This window comes from Petromyzon marinus, chromosome 35, assembly GCF_048934315.1.
Source record: "Petromyzon marinus isolate PM22_M1 ecotype Great Lakes invasive population chromosome 35, UKy_Petmar_22M1.pri1.0, whole genome shotgun sequence".
Taxonomy (NCBI): Eukaryota; Metazoa; Chordata; class Hyperoartia; order Petromyzontiformes; family Petromyzontidae; genus Petromyzon; species Petromyzon marinus.
Genome location: NC_133701.1, coordinates 8,720,325 through 8,743,256, shown reverse-complemented (window position 1 = coordinate 8,743,256; position 22,932 = coordinate 8,720,325). Strand labels below are relative to the sequence as shown.

At 49.0% G+C, this 22,932-nt stretch overlaps 1 protein-coding gene across 12 annotated transcripts in view; it reads right to left on the bottom strand.

Annotated features, from left to right (window-relative positions):
* The window catches only part of LOC116948931 (nuclear factor 1 A-type), a 387,014-nt gene that overhangs the window by 198,252 nt on the left and 165,830 nt on the right, over positions 1 to 22,932 (bottom strand). Inside the window, exon 1 of one of the 12 annotated variants that reach the window (XM_076071907.1) lies at positions 14,177 to 15,192. The exons of the other annotated variants lie outside the window; for them this stretch is intronic. Coding sequence (XP_075928022.1) covers positions 14,177 to 14,203 — 27 coding nt within the window. The 5' untranslated portion in view covers positions 14,204 to 15,192. Of the gene's footprint in view, positions 1 to 14,176; positions 15,193 to 22,932 lie in introns of those variants that run through there. 12 annotated transcript variants of the gene reach the window in all.

Genomic DNA, 22,932 nt, shown 5'->3' with positions numbered 1-22,932 from the left:
ATAGGCAGTATTCCTCCTCCTCCAAACACGGCGAGTTGAGTTGATGCCAAAGAGCTCCATTTTGGTCTCATCTGACCAAAACACTTTCACCCAGTTGTCCTCTGAATCATTCAGATGTTCATTGACAAACTTCAGACGGGCATGTATATGTGCTTTCTTGAGCAGGGGGACCTTACGGGCGCTGCAGGATTTCAGTCCTTCACGGCGTAGTGTGTTAACAATTGTTTTCTTGGTGACTATGGTCCCAGCTGCCTTGAGATCATTGACAAGATCCTCCCGTGTAATTCTGAGCTGATTCCTCACCGTTCTCATGATCATTGCAACTCCACGAGGTGAGATCTTGCATGGAGCCCCAGGCCGAGGAAGATTGACAGTTCTTTTGTGTTTCTTCCATTTGCGAATAATCGCACCAACTGTTGTCACCTTCTTACCAAGCTGCTTGGCAATGGTCGTGTAGCCCATTCCAGCCTTGTGTAGGTCTACAATCTTGTCCCTGACATCCTTGGAGAGCTATTTAGTCTTGGCCATGGTGGAGAGTTTGGAATCTGATTGTTTGATTGCTTCTGTGGACAGGTGTCTTTTATACATGTAACAAGCTGAGATTAGGAGCACTCCCTTTAAGAGTGTGCTCCTAATCTCAGCTCGTTACCTGTATAAGACACCTGGGAGCCAGAAATCTTTCTGATTGAGAGGGGGTCAAATACTTATTTCGCTCATTAAAATGCAAATCAATTTATAACATTCTGACATGCGTTTTTCTGGATTTTGTTGTTGTTATTCTGTCTCTCACTGTTCAAATAAACCTACCATTAAAATTATAGACTGATCATTTCTTTGTCAGTGGGCAAACGTACAAAATCAGCAGGGGATCAAATACTTTTTTTCCTCACTGTAAGTCCAATATTCATCGTACGAGACAAAGGCAAAGATTCACCCCCCACCCCCATAGCCTCAACAGACTTCTGGGGCAAGTGCTGTTAGCGAGCAGCACCTTTGAAGGCCGACACGGCACACGAGGCGATGACGTGGCCAGCACCACGCACGACCGCCTTTGTCTCCCCAGTGCTGATGTTAACACACCGCACCAGGCACTCACAGAATGCAAATGGAAGAGACCGAGTCACATAATAAGAGTACAAATGTAAATTAATGGGTCTATTCCACGAAGCTTTGCGTTTCCTTGCTGATCACAGAGGAAGCGAATCGGTACATAGACCGCCGCTGTATCGGGACTTAATCGCCACGTCGTGAGTGAGCGCTAACTCACGGATAGCCCGTGCTCAACATTCTGATACTCATCCTGCACACGTGTTAATAACCAGCACGGGGAAACACGGGGTGCGTTTAATCATAGAACGTTTGAAAATAAAAAAGGGGGAGAGTTATTATTATTTTTATTACGGGGGAATTTTCCGTCTATGATAAGATTTACGGAGACGCGAATAACACTCAACACGGAGGGTAGGCAGCAAACGGATACAGAAACGGGCAGGCAACTTGGACAATGAGACAGACAGCCATATAAAGAGATGGCCAGACAGACATCAAGAGATAGATACACAACAATGACGAAGAAAGACAGACATACAGCGGATAAAGAGAAAAACAGACTTCGTAATCAAAACAGATAAAAGAATACAAACAGATAGATACACGGAGAGACATGGAGACAAATGAAGAGACAGACTGACAGCGAGATAGATAAAGAGGCAGCCAGACAGATATACACAGAGACAGATAAACAGAGAGAGAGATATATACAAAGACAGACCGACAAAGAGAGAAAGACAAACAGACAGAGCGGAGAGATGCACAAAGAGACGGACATACAGAAATAGAGATGAAGAAGACAGACTGGCAGATGGAGACACAGACAGATGGAGACACAGACAGACAGACAGACGAACGGACAGACAGATCCCTACCTCCCTGGACGCATTACATAATGTGAGCCAGAACAGTGTGACGGGAAACGCCGAGAAAAGCTCTGCGAGTAAAACGAACCAGGCATCGCGCAAAAATCCTACTCCAGCGAGTGTTACATTGCTAATCATTTCCACCCAATAGGATATTTATAACGCTATTACAGCATTAGGTGCTCAACGCTTATGATTATCAATAATGTAAATGGACACTATACTTTGCTGACACAGATCCGCAGGCTATAACCCCCCCAAGCCCCATCATCCGCCGCGAGCACGCAGGCAAATCCGGGGGGGGGGGGGGGTGGCGCTCTTCGACTTTTGAGAGGGCGACCGTTTTGGCCTCGTCGTCGTCAAGCGCTTGTCCATCGTTTCGATGTTTCGCGACGAGTTCCAAGTCAATCGGAGTGGGGGGGAGGGGGCGACGCAGCGCAAAAGCGCGCACGCGGGAAAATTTAAATGAACATAGCGACAAACATTCCAAATTTCCCGTTTTATTTTTTGACAGACCAAAGCATCCCCCCCGTTCCATCGTGTCGCATTGTGAGTTCCCGTACGTAGGCGCAAATACCTCCGGCTTCGACAGGCATCTTTCCTATGCGTGCATTAAAACAAAAACATTAAAGTTAAGCCGAAGCAATGGCTACGGAAGACATAGGTAGGTAGGGGTTTCTTTCTCCCTCTCGCTCTCTCCTTCTCTCTCCCCTCGACTCCCTCCACGGTTGGTTCTAAGATTGGTTTTCTTCACCCCCCCCCACCCACCTCCCACCCAAGGCAAAAAGAAACCTGTGTTTATTATTAAAAAGGGATTACACACACTCCCTGAATGAACTTAATATGCGGCTACACACACACACACAAAAAAACACGGCAATTCCTGCAAGGCTGCTAAGGCATCCCCCTTCTTTCGCCCGCTTGCCGAAAGCAGCGGGGAAACTCAGGCGAGAAGGGCTGCCTCTGCCAGAATAAATTCGAGACGAAACGCAAAGGCGCAGCCCTGCAAAAAAAAGCTTGCTCACACCACTGCTGATGGGAACAAGGGACTCTGCTGCAGAGGGCTCCGGAGAGTAATTATTGTCCCAAGCTTCCGCACTTGCCAGACGTCTTTGGAAGGGGCAGGGAGTTACCACCGGCACTTCACCACACATCACGCGACCTGCCGCTCGACGACGAATATACCGCAGGGTGGACGGAAAGATTTGAGAAACTTGACAATTGTTTTGACTGCCGTGCAGGGAACATTGAATCGAACCGAAGCACCGTAACCAAGCCAGCCGTGCTAATCGGAAGTGCGGGAGAAGGACAACAAACTTAACACAAACAGCAGTTCTAAAGGAACGAGTTTTCCATCCAGATTTTAAAATGCATTGCTCCAGTCGCTTCCTAATATCAGAGGGTAGAGCGTTCCAGACGGCCGCAGAAGTGCATCTGAAAGCGAGCGATGTAGTGATCGTCTTTGTTCGATGGTGAGCCAAAAGCCGCTGTCGCTGCTGCTAGCGGGGATGACCGTGAGAGTTCGCATGATGCTTTATGTTCCTTGACCAGCTCAGCAAGGTGTTGCGGTTGCTTTGTAGCAACACTTTCTGTGTAATGAGTGCAACTTCTGGGATTGCAAGTTCCACTGCACTAACCATTGTATTGTGACAAAGCCGAAAAAATAGTAAAAGTAATAATAATAGTTTTCAAATATCAGATTAAGAGTAGAAAAAAAACATACTTTGCGGCACCCTGGTATATTAGAATAACAATCGCATGGATAGGGAGCGTCCGTGGGAATTAACTGGTGTGTATGTGTAAAAAACATGATATGGATGTTGGTGTCGGTGCATTTGGAGGTATTTTTTTCTTTAACACCACGCCTCTTGCGTTGCTCCGCTAAAGTGACGCTGCTGCTGCTGCTGCTAATTCACATTTGCGGTCACGTTTTTGTTGTTGTCGCTAAAGCGTGAAAAATCATTCCAGACGAAATTAAGTGGATAAGTGGGTGCGGCGGCAGATTACCAAAATAAGTTAAGTTGTTCATTTGGAATGCCATCGTTATCGCCAGCCATGGTGAATCTGCTGCTGAATGCTAGCCGTGCCACCCCAAGACCGCAGCCACATCTGAGATGTACACTCACGCAAGCAAACAAAAATTACCTTCGCAGCTTTGCATTGCAAGATTTCCGCGATGAATACATTTTTTGTAGAACTGCAGACAATTAAATGCAAATACGTGCGCGCATATAATCGTAGTAAAAAAATGTCAACCTACAGGAAAATATTCGCGAAGAAGACAATTAAATGGAACCATTCAGTGCTTCATGTCACAAAGCAACCGCTGTATTGTCACTGGAAGGACATCACAAATGCGCGATTATTTATTGAAACTACAAACAGAGAGGAGAAACGTCATATTAAAAATGTTCAGGACTGAGCCAGGAAAAACACGTGCACTTTCTTTACCCTGTAACGTTTTCTCTCTCTCTCTCTCTCGGTACATGGTGCTTTATGAAGCGCCCTGGTATTGGATTAATAATTAGATTTTTATTCCCATTTTATTGACGCCTTAAAAATGCCGACGACGAAGGTGGCTCCATGCCTCTTCACCTAACGGGCACAGGCAAGTAAAAAAAGAAAGGAGCTTGCACAGCTGAGCAAAATTGATCTCGCTGGACATCACAAATTGCTTTGTAGAACTTAGCAGCGGAACGCTCGCGAAGTGCGCGAGCGGTAAGAAGACCACGACAGGCAACCTCACGCAAGACAAGGACGTCTATTTCATATGCGACGTTGTGGAAAAAAAAAAAACGGACGACATGTTAACCCGTTTGAAATCGAAGCGCTTGCTGAAAGTTTGTCGATGAACGTTTGTTCGTTCGTTCCGCGTAGGCTCACCGTGAAGATGGCATTCTGCTCCGCTAAGCCTCGGTGCGGATAGAGGCATGCGGCAGCGACGTTTCAACAAGGGTTGGCAACACAAAGATAAGCTTTGTAAAAAAATTGTATAAGTCGGAGAACAAAGTGCACGGGCGCGAAAGCCGACGATGAAGTGTTTCGGTTTTGGTTTTTTTTTTGCGGAACAAAATTTTGATGTGACGTTAATTAAATTATGAATAAGGAGAATTCTCGACAAATGCTCGGGCACTTTTTGGCAAGTGGGTGATTTGGCGGGAAAATGGATGTGGTTTTAGTGACAAAGTCAGATTAAAAAGGACCATTAGTTGACTGACTGACGTTGCAAAAAAAAACTGCATTGCAGATGAAAACAAAAATACTTGAGCATCAATTAGAAATATATTGAACAAAGACATTCGCGTTTTTCTGACTTGTAATGGCATTAAGCGAATGTAGCAACTTTTGTTTACACAAAATCAATAAGGCGCCGTTCTTATAGCCGCCAAAATAACGTGGCATAATGTTGGCAGTCGCACCAACAACTAAACCTCAACAGATTCGTCGATCACGCTTCCCTACCAGAGGGCAAAATGACATAACAGGTGACGTTTCGGGTAATGGCCCTTCTTGATGGCAGAGAGACATTGAGGCGAGAGAGGCTGAGTGAATCGTTGGGGGGGGGGGGGGAGAAGCAGCACCACACCACGAGGGTCTAATAGAAATGTGATTCATGTATGTTTATAGATATTGATATTTAACATCGATATTTTTTTACGCCGTTAGTAGTAGTAAAAAAAAAAGATGCATTGCAATTATATGGCAGAAACGTTTCCACAAAGAGCCAATTTGTGAAAAATAATCTCACGCAAAACCCCATGAAATTATTTTCGCGAAAACCATTTCGCTACGTATCGTCGTCATATTTAAAAAACAACAACACTTTTGGCGCATGCATTGCGACGTATACAGCTCAACACAAACACACAATGACGCGCGTTTATATAAAATACATTCAAATAACTCCAGAGACCCCCCCACCACCACCACCACCAACCCACCCACCCCTCATTTGCTCCCCTGTGATTCCTCCATGCTCTCCGGCTTGGGTTCAAAACATCCGCAGCGGAAAAAAAAGGGGGGCCCAGGCGCAGTTTTGTGTATATATAAACAAATATATACATCTACGTGGCTTGCAAACTTTCCATCGCGATGCCAAACTCTATCGACTCCGTCCACAGAAAAAACGCAATAAGGAGAGCGGGAGGGGGGGGAGGGAAATAAGATAATGCAGTCCCAAGGAAACTGTTAAAATGCTGCGATCGCTTGTTGTGTGATGTTTTATTAAAGTTGCTTTAATAAAATTGAGTACATTAATTCTGCCATTAACTGACTGCCTACGACCACAACTCGAGCGAAAATATATCCAAGAGATGCAATTTGTGAGAAAAAAATTACGCTTTTAAAATTGCAGGTTAAGGACACTTTTATAAAAGCCTAATCGTACTGTTGTGTTTACGCATGTGTTTGTAAGTATGTATGAATGTTACGTGAAAGAATGATATAAATAGTACGTGTGCGTGTAAAGACAACTTATTACAAAATCATTATTGATTTACTCAGCAAGTTACACTGAGCTCAGATTGGTATATATCGTGTGTATATATGTGTATATATACATAATATACACTCACGAGGTGTATAACATATATGTATATCTATACCATCACATACATATATGTGATTTTATAAATATTGTTATGCATATATATTACACAAGTCGATATGCATATGTACAATACATTGTTCCGCACATATAGGCACATCAATGTAGGTTTGATGCATATCTATGTGTGAATGCATTTACATGCATACAAGTACAACAGCGTAGTGCAATACAGGACACTAACATGAACGTAAACACAAATATATACGAGTGACATGTCAATGCAAATACACGAATTACATGTGTAAATGTGTGTATATATACTACATATATACACACATATTTACACGTAATGTTTTGTCACACAATATTAAAACATGCACACACGCATATATACTACAAATAAAAAACGTACATCAGCACTGTGCGTTACGCAGGTATGCCGCACAAACTGTCTGATAAATTGTATCAAATCATGGTCAATGGCTCACGCCTACTTTCTTGACTACACATGCATGCATTGCTTATAACACACGCATTCATAACAAAGAAAGAAAACACCCCCGCCGTATAGCCCTACCAACAGACTGTAAGGGGCAAGTGCTGTTAGCGAGCACCTATGAAGGCCGGCACGGCACACGAGGGGGTGGGTTGCCGGCACCACGCCCGGCCGCCTTTGTCTCCCCAGTGGCGATGTTTACTACACACCGCGCCAGGTACTCATTTGAGGCCGAGTCGACCCAGGTGGGGAGACCCAGGACCGGTTCAGATAAACGTCACCCGGTGTTTGTGGCCGTGAGCGGGAATCGAACTCGGGTAGGCCCGCTTCGTGGCGCAGCGCGCTAACCTGCTACCCCCCATTCATAGACATACATAGACACACACACACACACGCATGCAATGAAAAGCATCTCAACGTCAAGACTCCTCGACCTGTATTGTGTCTGCTCCGGCGTGAGTGAGACCCCCCCCCCCCCCCCATCCAGCAGTGGACTGACCAAAGCGCCGCTCATTGCACCTTGCACTTGGCCACTGACTTCACAAGCTGTCATCACCGCCGCCAACTGAGACGTGCGAAGGGGGATTTGACGAGCGCTGCACTGCGCTTGTGAACGTGATGAGTTCCATCCCTGGCCACGGCGATTGGGTGACATCTGAGTCCCCCCACACCCCACCCCTGGCCAAGCCTCCGCCTCCACCCCTCCTTCCTTTGTCCTTTCAGCCAACCTGCAATGACCGGCGTGGTGAAGTATGGCCAAAGGAGAATATCGGTGGAGTCGTTCATCCAGCAGTGGAATGACGAATGGGGAGGGAGGGGGGGGCTGGAATCCATCACTACTCGTGAAAGGTTTTTTTTAATGTCAGCCTATGGTAACGTATTCAACACGCTTCACACGTCAATAGTATTAATAATACTACACATTCCTCTTTAATTGCGTGGGATTACGTAACGAAAATAGCAAAGTTTTCCACTTTGTGAACGACAGTGTGGGTCACATCTAAGGTGAACGTTGCGTAAGTTCTTGCATAACACAATTATTTAACTCCGGACGCCTCGAAAGCAACACCAGTCCACCGTGGAAGTCACACACACACAGAAACAGATCTCACACACACAGACAGATCACACACACAGACAGATCACACACACACACAGACAGATCACACTCACAGAGATCATACTCACACACACAGATCACACTCACACAGATCACACAAACGCAGATCACAAACACACTGACAGATCATACTCACAGACACAGATCACACTCACAGACAGCTCACACCCACACACAGATCACACTCACACACAGAGATCATACTCACACACACAGAGATCATACTCACACACACAGATCACACTCACACAGATCACAAACACACTGACAGATCACAAACACACTGACAGATCATACTCACACACAGATCTCACAAAACACACAAACACACAGATCACGCACAGACAGGTCGCCTCGTGATAGCACGGCGTACAATGCTGTGGTTGCCACCAGTCGTGAGTGAAGGCCGCCTAGAAAAACCGCACCAATGCCTGGGTGTAGTGGTGACCAGAACCACACCCGCCCGTCCGCCTTCGTCTCTCCCCCCAGTACTGACGTTTAACACACCGCGACCACGCCGAGCTGACTGACTTAAAGTGGCCGTGACCGTGACTCGAACTCTGGCGGGGGCCGGGTTCGTAGTTGCATGCTCACGTACACACACACAGACAAATGTCCCCCGTGTAGCCTGTGACAGACTGTAGGGGCAAGTGCTGTTAGCGAGCGCTTGTTGAAGGCCGGCACGGCACACGAGGGGGTGGGTGGCCAGCACCACAAGCGACCGCCTTTGTCTCCCTGAGTGGCGATGTTTACGCACCGCACCAGGTACTCATTTGAGGCTGAGTCGACCCAGGGGAGGCCCAGGACCGGTTCAGATAATCGTCGCTGATGTTGTTGGCCGTGAGCGGAAATCGAACTCGGGTCACCAGGTTCGTAGCGCAGCGCGCTGACCGCTACACTACCGCTCCCCCACACACACGAACACACAGACATGTGTACAGTACTTCTTGGAAGTTCAGTTGTGTCGGGAATGCAGCCAAAAACTCCCCCCCCCCATTTTCCAAAATAAATATATATGGACAAACCCCCCCCCCCCCCCTCTGTGTGTTATCTTCATGCGGCATGACTTAATTTCCTTTTGCACAAAAAAAAAGCAGAAACCACACATAGCTGTGATAACCCGCCCCTGGTAAACAGAGTCAAGTTCTATTCGCAAGAATCCCACACCAACCATTCCAGAATAAAACCAATCACGGAGTTGGGAGCCTCAATCAAAAGTTGCCGTGGCAGAGGGAGTGCGATGCGATTTGCGGGTCTCGAACTTCACGGGGGAGCGGGGAGTTGTCGCGGTTAGCGATGCCCCACGTACCCTGGAGCCCCGAGTTCGATTCCCGCTCATGGCCAACGACAGTGGCGAATAATCTGAACCGGTCCCGGGCCTCCCCTAAGTCGACTCAGCCTCAAATGAGTCCCTGGTGCGGTGTGTAAACGTCGCCGCTGGGGGAGACAAAGGCGGTCGGGCGTGGTGCTTGCTACCCACCCCCCCCCCCCCCATCGTGTGCCGTGCCGGCCTTCATAGGTGCTCGCTAACAGCACTTGCCCCAACAGTCTGTTACAGGCTACACAGGAGGGAGGGATCTTTGTCCTTTTTTATTCGTCTCAAACTTAACACAGTAACGCACATCATCTACTGTCACACACACACAACAACACAGCATGCATGGAGACAACGCTACTTCATAAGACTCTACAAAATGTTATAAATGGTGGAGATCGGCTCTGTCAAAGTTATTGTGACAAGGGCACGTCGTGTTATGTGTGTGTGACTAAATCGACACACGGTATCCTATCCAACAGAAGTCACACGCGTACAGCATGATGAATGGTAACTCGCAAGCTGTGTGCACAAGATACACGCGCACACTGCGCTACGAACACAGCGATCCGAGTTCGATTCCCGTTCACGGCCAACAGTGACCTCTTACATGAACTGGTTCTGAGCCTCTCCCCGAGGTCGACTATGCCCCTGGTGCTGTGTAAACGTCGCCGCTAGAAAGACAAAGGCGGCCGGGCGTGGTTCTGGCCACCCCCTCGCGTGCTGTTCTGGCCTTCATAGGTGCTCGCTAGCAGCACTTGCCCCAATAGTCACTTCAGGCTATGCGGGGGATCTTTGTCTTTTTGTTTCGTCTCAAACTACAAATACACACACGTTCTGTAATCCAGCACAGGTCTCTCTCTCACACACACACGGACACAAGATGAAGATCCCACGTGTAGCCTGAACACACTGTTTGGGACAAGTGCTGATCGCGAGCATCTGTGAAGACCGGCACGTCACGCGAAGTGGGTTGGTGACCAGCAACCACGCCCGGCCGTCTTTGTCTCGTTTTAGGCCGAGTAGACCTCGGAGAGGCCCAGGACCGGTTGAGACAATCGCCCCTGGGTTTGCCGTGAGCGGGAATCCAACTCTGGCCGCTAACCGCTGCGCCACCGCTCTCCACACACAGACACATAACATATACATACTTGCCGCTGGTGGCAAATTGCCGGTTTTAATGAGATAAACATCACGGCCAATTACTGAAGCCTCTTCGCTTCGTACTATTACAGTCAATCAATGCGCAGAGGAGCACGAGCCTAGAACGAACGGTATCAATTGTCCTTAAAATATATTTGAAAATAAACCATTACGAAAGTCTTATCGTGACCGCTTGAAAGCATTTTTTTCTCTTAAGGCACTTATGAATTTTCTAAGTTAACGGAAACGAACCCTTTTTTGTAAAAAAAAAACCCGACTATGTTTATGAAATGCACCGCACAACCACGTTCAACTTGCACTGTGCATCTTCACTCCCAGCAAAGTTGGCACGGGATAATGGGCAACGTTGAAATTCCAAGACTGTACTACGCCTGTGCACAACCTCACAATCAACGCATTGTTGCAAGGCAAGTTTGGGAATTACTATAAACTGTACATTTAGGGCCCGCTCTCTCTCTCTCTGTTTGCAAAAAAAAATGCTGCGCTATTAATTCACGAAGTGTTAGGTTCCAAAGTTTTTACGAACCATTTTCTTTTTTTAAACAAATCCATGCCCTTGCCAAATATGAATGCGTTAAATCAAAGAGTGTCTGGGCACATGCGCACGTCACGAGTTTCTGAGAAGGGAAATTTATCTTTGAGCAAACTTAAAGGTGGGTATTATTTAATATACAGTATTTTGGACTAATTATTCACATCCTGAACCACGCTCACAGACGTTGCGCGCGCGCGCACACACACACACAAAAAGCACACGCGTGATGTGTGACCTTGTGTTAAACCTCAACTCTGGTCAAACTCTTCACGCCAACGTTCACAACCCCCACACCAAGATTTCTCGGGAAGATTGCAGCAAATGCATTCATGAGGTAGGGGTGGAATTGTTTGTCTGCTGCAGTTAAACTGTGTACACATGCCTCTTTATTTCTGCTGGAGACGGGACCACATGAGCCAACAACAATCATTGTCATGAATACTGGGGTTAGTTCGCGTAAATATAAATGTGTCGTTAAACCCGCCACCACCCGACACAGCCAATTAGTGAGGTTTGTCACGTAGACAGAACGTGCCAATTCGTTACTCGTACGGCCCACCGGTGTGCGGGAGAGTAAAACCCACAACAGTTTGTGCCGTACTCGAATTGTAAAGGTTGTGGCTTTACTCTCCAAATCAACTCGTAACGAATTGGCACGTTTTATTTACGCGACAAACTTCACTAACTGGCTGTGACGGGTGGTGGCGGGTTTAACGACACATTTATACTGATAGGAACGAAGTTGCAAACTGCGTGTACCAGCCTGCAATAGATCAATGTGTCCGTCCGTCCGTCCCCTTTCAATACTTTAACGAAGTGAAAAATTCCAATGTTCCTACCAGCCCACCCTGCAGGGACCTGTTATTTTTGGCGATCTAACCCAGAAACCAAATTATAGATATTGATCACAAAAGCCTACTACGCATTAAACCAAAATGAATACTGCAGCACCATTGTGAATAATACATGTACATACACTTGAAAGATAGATTTAATAAAGGCCTCTCTACATATCGATGGTCGAGAAACGAATGGGATTCAAATGCCATCGGGCCTAGCCTTCGGAGACTGTCTAATAATGCAGCATGATTAAAAAAGCGAAGCTGATGCAATTATCCAAGCTCTCACAATCCTATAGATATATGCACATTCATACTATAGATGTCGTGAAGAATAATTTAGGAAAGGTTTCTCTACCATCGGACAAACACACGTTCAAATACAATGGTGTCTAGACTTTTTAAGACAAATGAAAAGCATTTGACTCGAAGCAGTATGTAAGTTTTCCAAGCTCTCAGAAACGTACGTGTATAACATATTATTGTATGAGTTACAGTGTATAAAGTAATGTTAATTTTATACGTGCCTACACGTACCTACAAATAATGAACACAGACGTAACTAAATACATACCGTATACACACAAAGACAAACACATAATATAAAAGTCGAATAACAGCATATAAGAAATGTTAATAAGAGACGTACTCTTTACTGATGCAGAAACACACATGAAAAGGATCGATAAAATAATGAATAGCACCATTCAAGCTTTTGCTATCTAAGTAACTGTAAAGGTAATTTACTGTACACGGGCATCATGAGGGTGATTGATTGATATCCATTTTTAATAAGCGCGTGGGAAGTCATAAGTCACGCCAATAGTTTCAACCCTTAACGCAGTGGCCTTAGAGAAAGTGTAGAGCTGTACGACGGGTACATATATACATATACATGGTAGTGTCAAAAAAGTTTGACCTGCAACAACAAAAAGTTCGTGCGTTCAACGTGTGATCATCGTACATGTCGGATCGCCACGTGCGCGCGTGTCTCCCTCCTTTACAAGTGAATTCACAACCGCAGCGTTACGAGAGATCCCGTTCAACGCCGTGCAGGGGAATCGCCAAACGAATGTTTTTAATCACGCAATGCCTATAACAACACAAGTATCACCAACAACAACAACCACCACCACCCACCCCCTCCATCTTGCTTGTCTCAAAAAAACAAAAAGTTCGCGCTCGTGATGAAAAAAAAGTCACGGCGTTGGTCGTTCATCAATTGTCACGTTTGTAGAAGTTCAAAAAAAATTTTTCGCCTGCAGCATTTGTGAGCTGCAGTTACACCGCTTTAGCAAACGGGTGGTGCGAGGTCGACCACCGGCTTCCACAGACTGCTTAGTCCGTCCGACTGCACGGCACACGTGGCCCGGGAGGCCAGGCTCACTCACTTCATCACACTCTGCTGCTGCTGTGTGTCTCGCACTCTCTCAATTGATCCACAAACACATTATGTAAGTCACGCTCGTGGGATACCCAAGTTCGCGTTCACTCAAAGGAGGAGGAGAGGAGGAGGAGGGGGGGCGACGTGAATGGACGGCATTGTAATTACACAGCAAGTCGGCCAGTCGAAACTCTGTGGCAGTGATGTCACCGCAGCGATTGTGCCAAGCTAGGTGCACTTTGAGGCCAATACGACAGATTCCCCCCACCCCACCCAAGCCGTATAGACTTTAACAAACAGTTGGCGAGCAGCTATGAAGGCCGACACGGCACACGAGATCATTTGGTGGAACATCACCACGCCCGAACGCCTTTATCTCCCCGGTGGTGGTTGGTGGTGGTGTTAACACATCGCACCAGCTACTCACTTAAGGCCGAATCGATCTAGGGGAGATCCAAGGACCGGTTCAGATATCCGTCACCGATGTTGACTGTGAGCGGGGAATCGAATTCGGTTCGCCCGGCTAACCACTACACTACCGCTACCCACAATGGAGAACACACACACACGTGTACATTCACACGTGGACACGATGGGTGTGTAATATACTTGCTATCACTATTGGCAGAATACAATTGAACGTTTATCATGACAGCACAAACTTCATCATCTCACTAACAGGCGAACATCCAGCAGCAGCAGCAGAATTATTAGCAAGATTGGATGGCATTGTAAAGGGAGTGAGGATCCATGTGATAACAGCAACACAAACACAAGACCCTCCAAAATGCAACGCTGTACTTTAACAAACAAAAAAATCAATAATACAATCATACGAATCGAGGTGAACTCACTTACCTGAGTTAGACAGAGCGGCGAATACATCGCTGGTGACGCTGATATTTTGGCAAACTTTCGTTTTTCTCTTCAGATTAAAAAAAAGTATTTAAAAAAACACTGTAAATATATACGCAAACACAGATGTATTCCTTTAAATGCCGATCTTCTCTCGATTTGTCCAGCCTATTGCAACTGTATAGCGTAGCATAAATACATTAAACTTATTTAAAAAAAATTCAATTGTTATTTTATATATATAAGATAATAACGCACAAGAATAATGGAGATAACTCAAAAAAGGTGTCTTCTTGAGTTCCGTCGAGTCGTTGATTGTTAGTTGCTACGGATGTTTAAATTCACTTGTCGTCTCGTCTTCTTGCTTCACGTGTTTGGCTCAATGTATCTTGCTTGCTCGGCTTCCGTGGTTGGTGGGGCTGTCCGCGTAAATCCTTGCTTGGAAAAAAACCCGGTAGCGGTGGGTTGATCTCACAATTCACAAGAATAATTAATAATTATAATGATATCCTTCCTCGTGTTAAGTGATTGGCAAAGCCTGCATTGAATACTGAACTCATATATATAACCTGGACGTGCCTCTTTCACTCTCTCCGCATGTACAACCACATCAAAAAAAAATCCTCATGGAATTAAAAGTATTTTTTTAAAATATATATACCGCAAATAAAAATCCTTCGAAGCTAAGCTAGCCGATCGCCCATCCCTCTGTACGTACAATATTGTACACGCAGCATTTGTATATACTTAGGCAACTGTTTTATTAATTGTGACGACCGGTACGGGCTGCAGTGACGACGGAGGAGGAGGAGGAGTGGGTCTCGTCCTGCCCCGCGTCGCCCCAACTGCGACTCCCAAGTCGCGCCTGCTGGCCCCGGGCGCTGTGTCTGTGTGCGCCTGTGTCTGTGTGTGTGTGTGCGTGCGGTCTGTGTCTGCGTGTGCGTGTGTGTCGCCTGTGTGTGTGTGTGTGCGCGCGCGCGTGCTACAATCTGGCCGTAGTGGTTTCAACGCCCGCCGATGTGAATCTTGGGAGGAGAATGGAGGCTGGCTTGGAGGGGTGTGGTGGTTGGTGGTGGTGGTGGTGGTAGACCGGGGAGAGGGGATGTGAGAGAGTGAGGGGAAGGGGGGGGGAGAGGCGGTGGCGGCGATGGGAGGGGGAGGGTTGTTTGGTGGTAGTGGCGTTCGTCTGTGTGGGTCGTGGAGGGGAGCAGCCACGAAGTTGCTGAGAGAGAGTAGCAGGAGCAGCGGAGAGAAGGGGGGGGGGGCTCTATGTATGTATGATGGGGGGGGGGCTCTATGTATGATGGGGGGGGGGGGGTAAGGAAAGTAATGGGAGGTGGGGGAGGTGCGTGTGGTGGAACGGGGAATAGGCGACCCGTCTTCGCGAACCCGCTCCCTCTCGCTAAAGAAGTTGCGACACGTGTGGTGTGTGTGGTGTGTTGTGTGTGTGTTGTTTGTGTGTTGTGTGTCGTCGTCGCCGCTGTCGACTTCTCGAGTCGGGGGACGCGAACGTGAGAGCCGAGACGGCGGATAGAAGGACGCGCGCGTGTGTGTGGGGGTGTGTGGCTGTGTGTGTGTGGGGGTGTGTGGCTGTGTGTGTGTGGGGGTGTGCGGGTGTATGTGTGTGTGGCTGTGGGGGTGTGTGGCTGTGTGTGTGTGGGGGTGTGTGGATGTGTGTGTGGGGGTGTGTGGGGGTGTGTGGGGGTGCTCGCTAACAGCACTTGCCCCTACAGTCTGTTAAGGCTATACAGGGGAACTTTGTCTTTGGGTGTGTGTGTGGGGGTGTGTGGCTGTGTGCGGGTGTGTGCGTGGGGGTGTGCGGCTGTGTGGGTGTGTGTGTGGGGGTGTGTGTGTGGGGGGGTGTGTGTGGGGGGGTGTGGGAGTGTGTGTGGGGGGGGGTGTGGCTGTGTGTGTGGGGGTGTGTATGGGTGTGTGTATGGGTGTGTGTATGGGTGTGTGTGTGTGGGGGTGTGTGTGTGTGGGGGTGTGTGTGTGTGGCTGTGGGGGTGTGTGGCTGTGTGTGTGTGGGTGTGTGCGGGTGTGTGTGGGGGTGTGTGGCTGTGTGTGTGGGGGTGTGTGGCTGTGTGTGTGGGGGTGTGTGTGGGGGGTGTGGCTGTGTGTGTGGGGGGGTGTGTGTGTGGGGGTGTGTGGCTGTGTGTGTGGGGGTGTGTGGGGGTGTGTGGGGGTGCTCGCTAACAGCACTTGCCCCTACAGTCTGTTAAGGCTATACGGGGGAACTTTGTCTTTGTGTGTGGGGGTGTGTGTGGGGGTGTGTGGCTGTGTGTGTGGGGGTGTGGGGGTGTGTGTGTGGGTGTGTGCGGGTGTGTGTGTGGGTGTGTGCAGGTGTGTGTGTGGGTGTGTGTGGGGGTGTGCGGGTGTGGATGTGTGTGTGCGGGTGTGTGTGGGGGTGTGCGGGTGTGTGTAGGGGTGTACGGGTGTGCGGGTGTGTGTGGGGGCGTGCGGGTGTGTGAGGGTGGGCGTGCGGGTGTGTGAGGGTGTGCGGGTGTGTGTGTGCGGGGGTGTGTGTAGGGGTGTGTGTGTGGGGGGGTGTGGGGTGTGTGTAGGTGTGTGTGTTTGGGGGTGTGTGTGGGGGTGTGTGTGTGTGCGAGTGTGTGTGGGGGTGTGTGGGTGGGGGTGTGTGGGTGTGTGTGTGGGGGGGTGTGGGTGTGTGTGTGGGGGGGTGTAGGTGGGTGTGTGTGGGGGTGTGTGTGTGGGGGTGTGCGGGTGTGTGTGCGGGTGTGTGTGTGTGCGGGTGTGTGTGTGCGGGTGTGTCTGTGTGTGGGGGTGTGTGGGGGTGTGTGTGGGGGTGTGCGGGTGTGTGTATGTAGAGGTATGTGGGAGTGGGTGCGCGTGATTGAGCGGTGGTGCAGCGGTTAGCGCGCTTCGCTACGAACCCGGCGGCCCGAGTTCGATTCCCCCTCACGGCCAACACCGGTGACGATTATCTGAAGCGGTCCTGGGCCTCCCCTAGGTCGACTCAGCCTCAAATGAGTAGCTGGTTGTGGTGTGTAAACATCGCCACTGGGGAGACAAAGGCGGCCGGGCATGGCTCTGGCCACCCACCCCCTCGTGTGCCGTGCCGGCCTTCATAGGTGCTCGCTAACAGCACTTGCCCCTACAGTCTGGTGAGGCTACACGGGGGCATATTTGTCTTCGAATGTGGGGGGGGGGCGGGTTGCGGTAGTGCAGCTGTTAGCGCTACGAACCCGGTGACCCGAGTTCGTTTCCTGCTATCAGTCAACACAGACGACCAATATCTGAACCGGGACCTCCCCCTAGGTCGACTCAGCCGTAAACGAGTACCTGGTGCGGTGTGAAAACGGCACCACGATGGAGACCCATACCCACCTCCTGTGCGTGCGTCTTTGTCTTCTTTGAGGTCGCGTGCGTTTGTGGGCGTTGTGTGTAAGGTGTGTGTAAGACTGTGTATGTACTCAGTAGGGGGGGTGTGTGTGGATGTGGGGATATGTGCTCGCTAACAGCACTTGCCCCAAGCCTGGTAAAGGCCATGCGGGGGATCTTTGTATGTGCGGGTGTACGTGTGGGTATGTGCGTGTGCGCGCACGGGGAGTTCAGCACTATCGCAGCCAAATGCAGGACACGCCAAAGACAAAGATGCCCCATAAAGCCTTGAACCAAGTCGCAGAGGCACACACACATAGAGGCGTGTACACTCAATATGCTCACGCAGACTGACGTATACAACGCAGATCCATTCGCACGCGTACAGAGACACGCCGAAGACACAATCCAGAAGCACACCGTGAATGTGCAGACGTGTTTACACACATCACACGCGTGCACATACGCAAATAAACACAGATGCACGCACGGACGTGTTCCCGCACACACAGAAGCACACACACACAGACGTCCGACATATATCACGCGCACGTGCACAAAAGACACAGACAGCCGGACACGCACGCACGCATGCACAGACGCATTCAGAGACGGCATTCACACACAGACGCACACACACACATAGACGCACACACACAGACGCACGCACACACACATAGACGCACACAGACACACACACAGACGCATTCACGCACAGACGCACACACACACATACAGACACACACAGACGCACACACGCACAGACACACACAGACGCACATACAGACACACACAGTGGTGTTAGGTTGCGGTGGTGCAGTGGTTTGCGCTCTGCGCTGCGAACCCGGCGTCCCGACTACGATTCCCGCTCACGACCATCGCCAGTGGAGATTGATCTGATCCTGGGCCTCCCCTAGGTAGACTCAGCCTCAAATTACTACATGATGCGTCGTGTAAGGATCGCCACTGGAGAGACAAAGGCGGCCGGGCGTGGTGCTCTCCACGCACCCCCCCCCCCCCCCACCTTGTGCGCCGTGCCGATCTTCAAAGGTGCTCATTTAGCAGCACTTGCCCCAAAAGTCTATGAAGGCTATACGGGGGACCTTTTTTGTTCGTCACATTACAGGACAGAACAAGTGGTGTTGTACACAAGAACATCTCTCCGCTCTCTATGCTTTCCCAACACGAACCCTCTACCCTATACTGTACACGTAAACACACCCTCATCATCTGTAAGCCTCGTATTGCCACCGAAAAACGTATTACATGTACGTACGTATCTATGCATGTGCACACGTGTGTGCGTGTGTATGTGCGCGCGCGTTTGTGCTGGTCACCTAAACTCTTCGTGTACCACAGCCCCCCCCCCCCCCCCAATAGGTGCTCCCTAAACAGCGGAACTTGCCCGAACAGTCAATGAAGGCTACACGGGGGATCTTTGTCTTTGTAAGTGATTGTTCGTGCATGCAGGTGGGGAGCGGTGGTGCAGCGGTCAGCGCGCCGCTCTACGAACCTGGCGACCCGGGTTCGATTCCCGCTCACTGCCAACACCGGTGACGATTATCTGAACCGGCCCCGGGCCTCCCCTAGGTCGACTCAGCCTCAAATGAGTACCTGGTGCGGTGTGTAAACATCGCCACTGGGGGAGACAAAGGCGGTCGGGCGTGGCGCTGGCCACCCACCCCTTCGTGTGCCGTGCCGGCCTTCATAGGTGCTCGCTAACAGCACTTGCCCCTACAGTCTGTTAAGGCTATACGGGGGATCTTTATCTGTGTGTGTCTGCGTGACTGTGTGTGCCTCAAGGTGCACATGGCCTGGCACAAGCGTCGTGGTGACGTCACCGCCACTTAGTGGCGAATGGCGGTTGTTGTTGTGTCTGTGTGTGTGTGTTTGTGTGTGTCTGTGTGTTTGTGTGTGTCTGTGTGTTTGTGTGCCTGTGTGTGTAACTGTGTGTGTGATTGTGTGTAACTGTGTGTGTGATAGTGTGTAACTGTGTGTGATTGTGTGTGTGACTGTGTGTGTGTGTCTGTTGGCAGGGGTATCACAGCGGTAAGCGAACTCGGCCAACCCGACTTCGATTTCCGATGAGACGGCCACCACCAACGGTGACGAACCGGGTATTGGGCGTCGTCTAGGTCGATTCAGCCTCAAATTAGTAGCTCGTGCGACGTGGAAAGATTGCCACGAAGAAGGACAGAGGCAGCTGGGGGTGGTTTTGTGCTCGCTAAAGGCACTTGTCCCAACAGTCTAAAAGGCTATTAACGAGGGGGGGGGGGATGTGTGTGCGTCCGTAGCGTAGCGTCCGTGTGTTATTTTTTTTCTAAATTATGCTTTTCTTCCACACCCGATATATAAAAAAATGAGAGACCATGAAATATTTAGTGAAAAAAAATGGGGCTACATTTTATCTACTATCCGTAGGGTACGTTCACACTGTAGTGCTATGAATGCAAGCCACCATAACCCTATCCCCCTCCTTAAAAACACGTGTGTGTGTATAAAGTAAGGAGGTTACAGGCGCAGCCCTGCAATCGCTTGCTCACGCCACTGCTGACAGAAGGACCCCCCCCCCAAACTCGACAGATCTCACGAGAGCCGAGGGTGTTTTGATTGGCCCACCACTCTTCCAAGCTGACTTAACACATCTTGGATGAGGTTGGAGTTACCCACACTTTAGCCCACCACACGCGATCGACTGACATCCCGATCGACCAACTATGCTGTCCAATCTGCTAACCCACTGCGTACACCACGGCACCATCCCATCCCAATGCACGTTTATAGGAAAAGTATTCCGTAGGTAAGTTAATTAATTAAAACTTTTTTTAAACGCCCCCTAAAATCAACGGTTCAAGTTGAGCGCCTACATACACGAGGCTGTGTACGCCGCTCCTACAGCCAGGCGCAGTGTAACCCACCCCACACTCGCTCCCCATTCTCTCTCTCTCTCTTACTCACTCCCCACCTCCTACCCGGCGAACACAGCTCCCTCTCTCTGTGTGTGTGTGTGCGCACATGATCGCTCGCAGCGGCATGCCCACTCCACCACCATCCCTTTACCCTCCAGCCACCAACCAGCCCCCTACCGCCCTCCTTACACAAACCATCGACACAGCAAAATAATCATTGGCGTCGTTGTGAAGAATTTTTTTTTTAAAAGCTAGATAAGCAGACAATGTCTCTTTCATGCATGTGTCTCCTGACATGTCGAGAAAAAAATATATATTTCTTACACAAACCGTCGGGAAACCGTCGGGTCCCGGCAGCCTTCATGGGCGTGCATCGTTTCAGCAGAGTTCATTGAGTACGAACAACAACAAACAAACAACAACAAACGGTGCGGGACAGCTGTTCGGCAAGGAGTGTCTGAATCAATGCCGCCGAAATTATGCACACATCCAGAAAGATCGTTGGGCCCCGATGTGTTGCGTAAGACGTGCGACTTTTTTTTGTGTGTGTGTGTAATGTTGAGGACATTATCTCCAAGGGTATGGGAGAAAACCCCCCCCGGGGGCCCACGTGGACGAGAAGCGACCCGTGACTTCGTTTTAAAACGCCGCGTGGTTACTCTTTAAATAATGCGAAAGAAACGCGCGGCAAATTTATATTTTTTATACGTCACCGGGGGAGTATCTCAGCCGCACTAATCGGGTACTGGAGGGTCAATGCTTTCACTAGGCCGACAAAGTTCGCGAGGCCCCCACCAAGTTCGTAACGGCCCACAAAGCGATTCTCGTCACCGCAAGCATGTTAGTCGCCGCCGCCACTAATCGGGTAATAGAGGGATTTGTTTTTATTTGGCAGTGTTTCTAATGAAAGGGCGCCATAACAGCAACGCGTGTTGATATCTGCATTGCAACTCCCACGAAAGGTTTAGAAAGTACGATTCGAACCTCAAAAGAATGTCCCCCATTCGGACGCTCACCACCGCCATCAAAGCAACCACTGCCACCCACTCGCTGGCAGACATTAAACCGTGTGTATTTATAACCCAAGTTCAACTCCTGGTCATAATGCACACACGCAGACACACACACTATTGGTGAAACTTTTGTTTGAGAGCCGTGAGCGGTGGACAAAGTGGTTAGCGCACTCTGCTATGACCCGGACCCACCGGGTTCGATCCCACGACAACAACGCGGGGAGACATTTATCCACGAGTGGATTGATAAAGGGCTGGGAATTATTATTGTACATTATATAACGTGGTGGGGTTTTTTTTTTTCACGAGCAACAGCTAAGTTGACAGTCCGGCACGGCCAGATTAAGCAACGGGGGAGACAAAGGTGGTTGGGTAATTTATCGTTGCGTAAATCCGCATCTACCCCCCGTCTATCCTGAGAAGGTGCTCGCTCATGGCACTGATTCAGACGGTACAGTATGGAGCACAAGTGGCTTTATGAGAAGTGCCACGTACTCTCGTCATCATAATCATTATCAGCAGCAGAAACGTGATCGATATCATCGACAAACGTATGCATCCGTTCCGGCAGCACTATCATCATCAGCAACATCAACTTTTGCATCACATCAATCAGTTACCAATGTCATCTTCATCAACAGTTTCACCAACATCAATTTCAGAATATCAATCAGCATCACCAACATCATCAGCAACAACAGCACAAGCTGCATCATTGATATAACGCATCACCACCATTATCATCATCAACAACAATGTAAATCAACAACAGTATAAATTAATTATCAACATCATCATTCATCATCGGCATCTTTAGAATGAATATATCAGCATTAGGATCATCAGCAGCGTAATCATTATCTCAACCTCGTGATTTCCCATGCTATCACATGTGCCCCTCACATAATAGCAGCAGCAGCAACATAAACTGTATAATATCAGGATCATCATCATTATCGTCAGCATATAATCGTTAACTCAACTCGTGATTTTCGATGCTATAACTGTGCCTGTTACATCACGGCTGGTGTATCGATCGCTCTCGCAGGCGGGGCGCTGGAGAGAGGCATTGCTGGTGCATTATTTATCATTGTGAACGCTGTATTATGCATCGGTGTACAAAGGTTAATGTTTGACATTGGCTGTAAACAGACCTGTTACGTAACGCGTCCATTTTCAGTTTCCTCACAACATCTCCCCACACCGCACAAGACCAACGCAACGTACCAACAAAAGACAAAGTTCCCCGCTCACAGTGTAGCCTTTTATGACTCTTGGATCGAGTGTTGATCGGATGGTGTGGTTATGGAACCAACTACTGCACTAACGCTCGCAGCTCAAAGACAACGACCCCCCGTGTAGCCTTAACAGACTGTAGGGGCAAGTGCTGTTAGCGAACACCTATAAAGGACCGCACGGCACACGAGGGGGTGGGTGGCCAGCACCACGCCCGACCGCCTTGTCTCCCCAATGTTTACACACCACACCAGGTACT